Source organism: Natrix helvetica (genome assembly GCF_964273705.1).
Source record: "Natrix helvetica genome assembly, chromosome: 7".
NCBI classification, from domain to species: domain Eukaryota; kingdom Metazoa; phylum Chordata; class Lepidosauria; order Squamata; family Natricidae; genus Natrix; species Natrix helvetica.
Genome location: NC_138558.1, coordinates 39,957,857 through 39,970,176, shown reverse-complemented (window position 1 = coordinate 39,970,176; position 12,320 = coordinate 39,957,857). Strand labels below are relative to the sequence as shown.

The following is a 12,320-nucleotide window of genomic DNA, read 5'->3' as shown; positions in this document are numbered from 1 at the left end:
CTAGTGCTAAATGAAAGCAAAGAAAGCTATTCTTTGAATCCTCTGAGCTCTCTTTGACCGGTTTGGACTGCAATTGAGAACTAGCAGCTGCATGGTTTGGTACCCTGCACGGGTGTCAAACTCACCGCATCATATAGCCGCCATGTGATGTTTTCCCCCCACCTCTGCGGAATTGGGTTGGGCGTGGCCTGCATGTGATGCATCCAGCCTGCGGGCTGCCAGTTTGACACCCCTGTATGAGGTAGGAAACTGTAAAATAAGCTTAATTTATTTGGGTAAAGGGAAAAAAGAAAAAGAAAAACAACCCCAATATGGATACAATGCCTTCTCACCTACTTTGCAGTTTCAGTTTGATTACAATATAATTTGGACCCCACTCCAAATGATAACTACAGATAGCCCTCGACTTAAAACAGTTCATTTAGTGACCGTTCAGAGTTACGACGACACTGAAAAAAGTTACATGACCCTTTTTCACATTCTGAAAAATGCAGAATGCATTTTTGCAGCATCCCCATGGTCACGTGATTTATATCTGGGTGCTTGACAGCTGGTTCATATTCATGATGGTTGCAGAGTCCTGGGGTCATGTGATCATATTTTATGACTTTCTGACAAGCAAAGTCAATGGGGAAGCCAGGTTCATTTAACAATTGTGTTACTAGTTTAGCAACTACAGTGATTCCCTTAACAAATGCGGCAAGAAAAGTCGTAAAATGGGACAAAACTCACTTAACAAATTTCTCTCTTAGCAACATAAATTCTGGGCTCATTTGTGGTCTTAAGTTGAGGACTACCTATATTATGTTCCTTGCCACGGAAATGTCCTAGGATTCCATAAAGAATAAACTGAGTCAGCTTGGAAGAATACCACAACACACTTCTGTGATTAATATATTTCAAAACTGCTAGCCTGTTTATTTAGGTGGTGGTGATGATGCAAAACTATTTCCTCTGCCCAGTTTTTCCCCAACACTAAGCCATTTGTCCCCTTAGTTAACTTAATATCTTAAATAGAAACCTAAGTCAGAAGTGAAGCACTGCAGGATGTCTAGATGTAACAGTAAACTGGCTTGACTGGTTATACCTCCTATCTTGTTAAAGAAGCCAAATTCCCTTCCTGAAATGGATTGTTTTCAAAGCAGTAAAGGAATCCAGTCCATCTGGATGTAGTTCTGTATTACTAAGCTACATATAGCAAGCCTAATCCTGTAACACATGAAGCATCTCCTGCTGACTGCAGTACCACACTGGAAACAATTATTAGACAACTAACAGTATAATAATAATCCTCTAGCAGCCTGAAATATTATCCAAGGACCCCAGCTCTTCAGCCCCCATTTAAAAAGGTTAAACAGCTTTTTGGGGCTGTAATTCTGAGATAGGTCCATAAAATAGCTACAATATTAACAAAAGACTTTCTTTAAAAGGTAGCTTGTCCTTTAAATTGTACTGTTTTACTATTCTATTAACATGTCCAGATAAGTCTTCTTGTCAACAACCATAAGAAATTGCCACTGTTTCTTCTGGGTATATCCATGCAAGGACTAAGTAGGACTGATGCTGTTTAATTTCCAAATCCAGATGAGGTTGACATGGTATTGGCTCCCCTCCCCCAACTGAATATGTTTTTCTGCTGCTGCTTTTAAACTCCCATTGCCCCAGAATGCTCCCTACCAGCTAATCTCAGCCTGTTGTTTTTCTGGGGAGGTGACATTTCTAAACAAAGGTCTGGACTGCAGCCATGGCCATTTATACATCCTAAGACTCCTATGGCGCCTCTGTGGGATCTAGAGACATTCTTGGAAGTAAAGATAATAGTAGAGGCTATCATGTTGCTTTGAAGCATGCCAATTTCATCAGTATTTAATTTTAAACAATTACAATATGGTGGTTTTAACTAATTTTTACTTTCAATACTTTCTATTAAGACGATCAGGGGATACATACTGTAGATGCCCGAAGTATTAAAACCAGTTTTCTCCTTGCAATTCAATGGCAACAAACTAGATATTCGTTTCAAACATTTTCTATATATGTAATATATAAACAAACTGGCTTTCTTGAAATTTCTTAATGAGAAAAAGAAACCAAAAAATAATAGGCTTTTATTTAAAAGATTATTTAATAACACTTTCCCTCTTCTTTACTGAGTGAACCCTAATTGTTATTCCTCAAATAGCTCTTACCTTCCAGCAGAGTCAAATTTCCCACTTTGGCTATATGTGCCATTCCTATTAAACCATGCTTTGAATAAAGGTGTGCACTGCTTTCATACTGACAAGACCACATCTTAAAGTGGTTTGGGAGGAGGGGGGGCAATCCAAGAAGCGGTCAGGGTGAAAACTAAGTTTATTTGCATTTAAATATTAATTAAAATTATTCCTTGGGACATATTTTGCGCTTTGCAAATAAAAATAACGGTCACTTCTGATTTTAATTAACCACGATCTCAGCTCTGGAAATTATGCAAACTTCAAAATCCATGATTTTACATGGATTTCTCTGACGCTGTTACTATCACTGAGCATGCCAATCTAGTAGATGTTACCTTTACTTAAAATTAAAAGACTTGCCAAGTTCACAGAAGAAATAGAAGGGCAAACATCAGCTCAAGGTGTACTGAGACTTGTTTCTATTTATTCACAGCTTGTGCTAAACCATTTAGCATGATTAGCAAATCAAATTTTTAGATAGGTCAATAGGCCTTTCAAATCAACAATGTATGTAGGTGGGGAAAGTGGGTGGGAATATGTAAACCTGCAATTAAGTACATTATGCCTCTAAGTTGTCAATATCATTAATATTTGTAATTAGGTCCTGCCTATCTTAGACAACATTTCAAGTTTGGATGGATTTAGATATTCTGGACTGATCTGGTAGTTTTTGAAAAACACTTGCTTGTGGAAAACAGTCAGACCACTCCCAGAATAATAGGATCAGCATGGTCTGGAAGAACAAAATATTCTAGAATTACTTGTAATATTCCCTCTTTAGAGTGCTATTACTATACCTGAATACATTAGTCTTCTAAATAGAAAGTATCACTCTACCACTATCATAAATCACAAAACTAGAGGGGGGGAGGAACAAGGCCTAAGCTAATTTTATGTTGCATAAAATACCTGTACTTCCCTGAACTCAGTTAAGGAGATTTGATTGTCTTTGAGATTTGATTGTACAAAGTGAGTCAGACCTCAAATTATATGTTTAGGTTTCAAAAAATATAGAGCATTACAACTCCTTGACATCATCTGGATGATTACTTCAAGGAATTAACTTTTGCCATACTGAACTCTGTACTACTCTTTTTTTGGTTGATCTAGTATACAAATAATATGCATTATTAATATAGTCAATAATGTTATTTTAATATATTAAAATACAATTTACTGACTTTCATAAATTTGCCAAATTAATGTTATCAGAGATTAGAGATCTTGTCCATACTTGAATTATTTGGAGCCAGACAATTTATAAACTAGTCCTCAGCCAATGATCATTTGTTCAAAGAATAATGGTTACGTCTTTGAAGTTATGGTTTACCAGCACTCGATGGTCACGTGATCACAATTTGGGCACTTTGCAACTGGTTCACACTTTTGTTGCAGTGCCCTGTGATCACATCAGTGGTGGGTTCCTGCCGGATCGCACCGGATCGTGCGCGCTCCCTTTCAGCGCTAAACCCGGATCGCGCGCTCCCTTTCGGCGCTAAACCCGGAAGTACGGTCTTGCCCCGCCCCTGGCGATGCGACGACGCTTGCCTGCGCTCCACCAGCTCGGCTGGGAACGGAGACGTTTCTCTGCTCAGCAATGTCTTCAGTGGAGTGGTGGCAGCCTGGCAGGCTGAGCCTGCGTCCCTTTCAGGCGCTCCGCTCCGCTGAGGAAACGTCTCCGTTCCCAGCCGAGCTGGTGGAGCGCAGGCAAGCGTCGTCGCGTCGCCAGGGGCGGGGCAAGAATGTACTTCCGGGTTTAGCGCCGAAAGGGAGCGCGCGATCCGGGTTTAGCGCCGAAAGGGAGCGCGCGCAATCCGGTGCGATCCGGCAGGAACCCAGCACTGGATCACATGTTCACTATTTGCTTTTTTAATTGTAATTTTAAATATATAAAGAAATAACTTCCCACCTTCATCACAAATATAAACAATTTTGGTAACATATCACCTCCTTAAAATATAACAAATGATTTCATTTTTCTTTATCCCTTTATATAAATACATTTAAAACACATCATCATAGTTGAAAGATTCTAGAATATTCTCTCTTATACACATGGCATTCTATACAGTGTATGGTGAATTTCATTTAAATGCTTTATTTAAGACACTCAAAGTTATGTATTTTCCTATAACTATAGTTACTCTTTTGACTTCAGTTCAATTAACTATTTGACTAAACTAGTTGAAATTGAAAAACAAACTACAATCTAACATTGTATTTCTTGACATGATTTATGGCAGGATTTCAATATCATTAGCTTTTATGAGAGATCAGTTTCTTTACCAAATCTACTATAAAGTAAGAATCATAATAATATATTAGAAATAACTGTTATTCAGCCAATCACCTTTCCCAAAAGCATCCTTTAATGTAATAATAAATAATAATAATAATATATTTATTTCTTAGCCGCACCCTCTCCCGAAGGACTTGGGGCGGCGTACAACGAAACATACGAAATAAATATGTAAACAAAACAAACATATAACAAAGACATACACTGAAACATACACAAGGAGGAGGTCGATTGATAAAACAATTAAAATACAGTATTTAAAACCCCTAGAAATTAAATATAATTAAAATACCCAGTTAAAAACCCGTCAGGAGCGATATGGTTAGATCAGAGTTGAGCCAGGCCAGCTGCTTGAAATAGGTGGGTCTTCAGCTTAATACGGAAGGAGCGGAGGTCAGAGGTATTCCTAATATCCGGAGGGAGGTCATTCCACAGGGCTGGGCCCGCCACAGAGAAGGCTCTACTCCTAGGCGCTGCCCCATGACATTGTCTAGCGGACGGCACCTGGAGGAGCCCCTCTCTGTGCGAGCGAATTGGTCGCAGGGATGTATGGGGCAGAATACGATCCCGCAAGTAACTAGGTCCTAAGCCATGGAGCGCTTTAAAGATAGTTATCAAAACCTTGAAACGCACCCGATAGACCACAGGAAGCCAGTGCAGCTCGCGCAGGAACGGTGTCACATGGGAGTACCTAGTACTCCCCATAATCACCCGCGCGGCTGCGTTCTGGACCAATCTACGTGTTTTGTAAGAGAATTTTGTAATAGATTATTCCAGGCAACATCACCATCCTTTCGTCAACAATTTTATTTCCATTCAATTTCTATCCCATTCCCTGGTCATCTTAACAAGGAAACCTTTTCATACAGAATACATTGAAATGGAAATAACTTAATGCGTACATTTCTCATATCATTATATTCCAACAGATTTGAATTAAGAGAACTTGATGTTAAACATAGTTTTCATCTTTGTTCCTTCCCACGTATGTAAGAAGTTGTAAACTAATGTATGAATATTTATTATATTTGTGCATTGGAATGGCAAGCTACCAAAATATCATGTTGTAATCAGCTCTATTATGCTTCACTATTACCAACTAACAAGCTCCTTATGATCAATTAGCAAAAACAAATCACTGCTTTGCAGGAAAAAATATTAATCTCCAACAGTTACCATATAGCTTTTGCTATAAAAAGCTAAACAATCATGATGATTTAATAATGCCTTCCTTTAGTGGTCAAAAAACTTGGAACAACAATATTCAGATATTCATATAGATAGGTAATGTTACAAAATAAATGGATATGGCTATTTTAAGAAGAGTGATAAGAAAGCAATAATCAGTTGGCTGTAGAATTTGGCTGTTAAAAAATCAAAGACATATACATAATCCCAAACACATGATCACCATTACCATAGGAGCTAGTAATTAAGAAATCTATAGTTTGTCTCAAATACAATAATATTCTTTGTTATATAGTGGATGGGATGTTAAGAGTTTCACAAACCACAAAAATGAAATATAAATCACAAAGTAGGTTATTTTTATGTAAAATACAGTAAGTGAAATTAAGCCTGCACACTAAGACTGCAGTTTGGTACCCCTTATCTAGAACACATTTGATGTGTTTTAAATTGCGCTGACGTCATTTTAAATAGGAGGACAAGGTTTTTATAATACAGGGGGAAAAAATCTGAAAATCCCCTTTTCAGATAGAAGAATAAGCATTTGTGTTATTTCTGTTTTTTCCCCATCATCTAGAGTTGCCACTCCTTTTGGTGGTTTTGAAAAAGCATCAAAACTTATCAAGTACAAAGTTCCAGATTTTAATTTTCTGCTGCTAAATGATCCAAGATTTATGGTCCTTGCTAACCCACTTTCTACCCGGAGATCATTCAACAGGACTCCTAAAGGTTGGACCACTGAGAATATTCCCATTATGATAACTATACAGCCTACAGAGGTCAATGGTGTTCCAGAAACAGATGATTTGTGAAAAGTAAGTGCATCACACATCAGATTCAACCTGGCAGTGTTTTAATCTTTTAATACTCCCTACATCTGTTCCAACATCCTATTTTATGTTATATTGAAATGTAATATGATATGATGATGCAGTTGTATTCTGAGATTAACTAATATTGCTATTGATTGCTAATACAAATAAAACTATGTGGCCAATGCATTCTTTTAAAAAAACTACATTTGACTCATTCAGCCTTTATATTCTACATATTAAATATAACTGGATTGATTCTCACTGGTCAATTTTTGTATTAATATATCAGATAACAATCAAAATTTCAGTGATATTACAGATGTATCTACCAATTCTAGTTTGATTAGACTTGCTACTGAGATATAGTGGCAAATGTTTAGGCACTATTGGTTAAACTACATATTTGAATGAAACCCTAATGGACCCAATCTGTATATGATATAAAATTAAATATATCATTTTGTGACTCTGAATGCATATTTACTATTTATATGCAGATTTGAACTGACCAAAATAAAGTGTCTACACTTTTGTTAAGTAAGTATGCCACTAGGAATCTGAGTAAAAACATCCTTTCTGGAAACGATAGAATTTTTGCATATTGTATTTTGTAGAACACCGTAATGAAATTTCAATTTAAGTTAGAGGTTGTCCTTGACTTATGACCATTTCTTGTGCAGCTATTGGAAATTACAACAGAGCTGAACAAAGGGACTTACAACCCCTACCTAGTTATGTCAGCTGAAGTGCCCCACCCTGGAGTCACGTGGAAAAAAATTGAATGCTCTCCCCACTTACCCACCGGGTCGTCTTAGGCTTTGGGCCTGCTTCCCACCTTGCTGGATTCCCATAGGCCTTGGGCCTGCTTCTGACCCTACTTGGTCCTCCACCCTCCCCTCCACCCTCATAATGACTCAATTTCTTACCTTTTCCAAGATCTCCAGGAAGGAGCAATCAATCTGCCCTGTAGCCTTCCTATATGGAAGCCACATTACATTAATTAGGCAGCAGATGCCATCTGGGGAATGGCTATAATGAAGTGTGGACACTCGGAAATGGTGCCCACTTCTGGAATGGCAAGAGGTCCCAGTGTTGTATGGGGGAGACTGACGGGCAATTGTGTTTGGGAAGGAGGGCTAGCTCTTCCCCTATCAGTTTCCCTATGCAGTCCCCAAGGCCTGTGAGGTCTCAGCAGAGTGGGAAGCAGAGCCCAAGGTGCCGCAGGGTATGGGAGACCTTGGGAGGCGGGAGCAAGCCACGTGTGAACTGGGAAGGTGCTGCAATGTAGGCCTGGAACTGAACTAGGACTCCCCTACCACTGAGGATCCCATGGTTCATTTGAGCCATAATAGTTGCTTAATAGCCACAATAGTGAGAACGGGGCCTAATAATAATAATAATAATAATAATAATTTGGATTTATTAGTCGCTCCCTTTCCAAGTAGGACTCGGGGCGGCGTACAATGGAGCATAAAACATAAAAGATATATAACAGCACATAAACATACATAAATACAAAACACACATACACGCATACACGGAGGAGGTAACAAATTTCATCATTTAGACAGTTAAAAATCAGCATTAAAATACCCCAAATTGTAAAAACCCAATATGCAATTAAGAATTAATATTTAAAAACAATTTAAAAAACAGTTAGGAGGAATAAGAGAAATTACGATTGAGATTGTTAAGTGAGACAATCATGTGGGCACCTTGCTTAACAATTGTCATGATTCATGACTGTAATGGGCAGGCTCCATTATGGTCATAATTTAAGGACTACCTGCATTAAACTGACCTTAAGTAGGTCTATATATTTATGCACCTAATTTCAGTTCTGAAAGTACATGTAAGGCACGATGTCGTGTACTGTTTAATATGTTTTCAAATGTTATGATCACATGTTGCATGACTCCTGTGAATCTATGCACAGAGCTATATTTGCAGTTGTTCATGACTGGGATCCATTATATACAGCTTTTATGGCTGTAGATTCATACAAGAAATATCAATCTGTTTATTTATAGGCAATCTCATTCAAGAATCTAACCACACTACAAAATGCATCAAATGTGAGACAGACGGAATTAAGCAAATTTTTCACAACCAGCTTTGCCCTGTTTTATGTACATTCATTTATCCACAAAAATTAGTCATAAGGTTTTAATATGATAGACATTATCTTGGAATAGTCACGTGATTGTAGTGATTAGCAGAGGAGCAAGATAGATGTCAACAACCTGAGTGGAGAATGTCATGCTGTTTTTTTAAAAAGATTTATTGGTTTTTTAAAACATTTATGGGGAAAGGGTACAAAGGTGCATAAAAATTTTTGGCAGCTCCCGTGCAAGTGGTGGAAATCCCTCCAAATCTCATAATTTTTTCGATTTTGAAAACAACATTTAAAAAATAAGCATAAATATAATTCTTACATTATATCAATCATGTGTTCAATCATCTCATTCTTTGTCACTTTCTAGTATATCAACAGTTACAATAATATTTCAAAACATTTATTTTTGTGATCTGAGCCTTTTTGATATTGCTCCCTCCTCCCTGTCCCCAGATGGAGCCACGGCCCCCCTCCCCCCCATATCTTGTACATTGCTGCATTTTTCACCACCTCCCTTATTTTCATCCTCTAGGAGAGAAAAATGTTTTTAGTGAAGGTTCTTCTGAAATAGGTGGACAGTATTCAACAGCAGTGGGAAAAGGTTCTAAGGCAGACATCATGTCATAGTAATGTAGTAAACAGAACATATCAAATGAGAATACTTTGAAAGGGAAAGAATATAACTGCTAATATTAGTCATATTTTAATATCTATGCTGCAAGATATGGAATCAACATCATAAAAAAGTAAACCTAATCTAGGAAGTAAAACTAATTAGTCCTTACTTCCTAAAATCTAGGAAGTAAGATGGATTAGTCCTGACAAATGCAGCAGGCTTCATTTAAAAAGTTTTTCATTTGGGGAATGAAAACGTATCACACAGTGGGAAGAGAGGAACAGAATATCTTTATATTCAATGGGAAGCTGCCCTGTGACTGCCTACTTTTAGCAAAAGCTCATTATCATCTCATAACTCCTGATTGATGGGCATCAACAAAACTGCTCTATTGGTTTCCATCAATTCTTTTGATCCCTTTGGTAGGGAACAAATCACTCTCTTCCTTGTAGATCAAGCTATACAAGGTCTTCCAAATTTTTGTTTCCTTTTTGCTACCATAGTATTTCATATAAATCACTTTTTTTGTCCAGCACTTTGTCAGATATTCAGCCCTAAAGAAGTATTTCTGAGATACTGATTTCTTTGTTTGATCCACAAATCTTGCTGGTCTGTTAAACTATCAATTATACTGTATATTTCCCACATTGTTTTTTTTTTCTCAGCATACCAGTGTGACTCTAGCAATTGATTTGTAGAATAAGCCATAATTGGCGGGGGTTTTATAGAACATTAAGCCAGAAGTCCATGATTACAAACCAATATGACTACAATAATACTTTGCACTAAGCCACAATCAATTTTAATGTTATTGGCTTAGTGCAAGGTATGAATTCAAAGTTACAGGACAGAGTGGAAGAGGAATGGTGATTTCCAAGCAGCATTTAAATGAGATTCACTTTGTAAAATATTGAAGATACAATTATGTGCAAATTTATTAGGCAGAAATTATACAATATGTTCTAGCAGACTCACCTAAGATTCTTTATAAAAGATACCCTTAAATATATTATTTTTGCAGATGACAGATTATATAAAATTTGAGTATAAAACTCAAGTTTAATAAACATTTTATGAGAAAGCAAGATCTGTTTAATATTGAAGCCAAGTGATGAAAAATAACTTTAAAAGTGTGATAAAATGACTAAAATACCATTTTAAAAATTATTTTCAATCTTGAATACTTACTGTAACTTATAGACAATTCAAATGCTTATCTGAGAATGAATCCTATTGATCTCAATGGAGTGTATTTCTTGAGTGGAAACCTCAGTTAAAGTTCACATGTCTATTTTTTTCAGACATACTGTAAGTTCTGAAAATTGAAATGTGTGTAACGAAAGGACCTTACTTTAATGAAAAGAGCCTCCTACATGTCTGCAGAACAAAATTGATAATATATTTCCTATATCAGAACATTGTATGTTCTGCATAGCTAATAATATTTTCCAAAAGCATCTCTATATAATCTTCAATAGGTGGATAAAGAAGGTCGCTTCTTTATTTTGCTGTGTTTATAAAATATTGTTCAATAATATTACTTGCAGTGTTGCACATTGAATAAATTTTCCATTGCATTATTGTGCTTATGTCCCACTTATTTCTATGTAACTATTTCTTCTACTCATCTTTGGTATTTCGTTATGAAAATAAAGATATTTTCCCATCCACACATACATTTATTTCATTCAAAGTTGCTAAAACTAAAGTCAGATATTGGAATTGACAAAAAGATATGAGTATTCCTCCAAAATAATAAGTATTTCAAAATATGATGTGAATATTTCCAGTCTTTTCTTTATTAAAAATGCTTTTAAAATCTCAAATTATATATAAACAGAAAGTTCATTTGACTGAATAGAAGACCCCTCTCTGTAGAAGATATTTTGAGATTCATCCTTAAACCAGCCATGACGAGAGGGCCTCCAGTGTGACATTCCTACTATAAATTACAATTTTGTGCTATTTCTACATTAGACAATTGATTGAAATTGCCATGATTTGTTCATTCACTATAAAATACCATACAATGCTATATAATACCATACAATGCTATATAAAATACCATAGACATATACACAAAGAAAGATACACTTATTCTTCTGTCTGTTTAAATACGAAGGATATATAGCAGGAATGTAAAAATAATACTATTCAGTATTCATCTATTATAATTTGTAACGTTTATCATTTTACATTCCAATGTATTAAAGTTTTGTGTGTGTGTGTGTGTGTATGGAGGGAGGGAGAGAGAGAGAGGTAGGGGGGGAGAGAGAGGGGGGGAGGGAGGGAGGGAGGGAGGGAGGGAGGGAGGGAGGGAGAGAAGAGAAGAGCTTGGTGGCCTAGTGCCTGCCACCTAGTGCCCGCCTCCCGCTCAGAAGGTTGAGAGTTCAATCCTAGGTAGCGGCCAATGTTTCTTTTGGGCACAAAGAATAAAAATCTGATGTGAACTCCACATGGTGTCAGGAAATGCTCAGTTCCATCCAGTTGCCTCAATTCTACCCCAAGTTAAGGGATTACAGGATCATAAAAAGAGAGCACTATGACATATAGTGTGTGTGTAATATATACTAGTATAAACACACACACATATACTTTGAGAGACAATGTGAGCATGCAATGGAACTGTAACACCACAACAGTATTTAATTTTTCAATGATTTAAAATTTTCTTTCTGATCACCATTCATCCTGTTGCTAAAATCTCTGCTATAGGATTATGTAATCTGCAGCTGTATAATATCATTCCACAATAAATTATAGCATAGTGGTATTTATAGCATAGGAGTATTAAACTGCTTTTCCTGTTTAATATTTACATAAAATTATAATTGGATAAATCATTATTCTAATTTTAAAAATATTAAAAGTTTATTGATGCCCACTAAACTTGGTTACACTAAACATGTGCCAAACTGAAACTGGTCTCACACAAGTGTATAACTGTAGCTGTTAATGAAACAGAGCAAGGCAAGCTTACAGAAAGAGTAATATTCCCATAAAGTTAAAAAAAAATAATCTTAAAAGTTTACATCCAAAAAAGAGGAAAAAACAATTATTAATATTAGGA

General features: G+C 36.5%; 1 protein-coding gene across 3 annotated transcripts in view; it reads left to right on the top strand.

The window, feature by feature from the left end:
* Window positions 1-10,944, top strand: part of MYOZ2 (myozenin 2) — a 30,451-nt gene extending 19,507 nt beyond the window's left edge. The window contains exons 6-8 of one of the 3 annotated variants that reach the window (XM_081959574.1): window positions 6,281-6,518; window positions 7,016-7,055; window positions 8,549-10,934. In XM_081959574.1, the coding sequence (XP_081815700.1) occupies window positions 6,281-6,515 (235 nt within the window). In that variant the 3' untranslated portion in view covers window positions 6,516-6,518; window positions 7,016-7,055; window positions 8,549-10,934. Of the gene's footprint in view, window positions 1-6,280; window positions 6,992-7,015 lie in introns of those variants that run through there. The other 2 variants (XM_081959573.1, XM_081959572.1) reach the window with 2 other exon arrangements.
* Window positions 10,945-12,320: the final 1,376 nt, after the last annotated feature.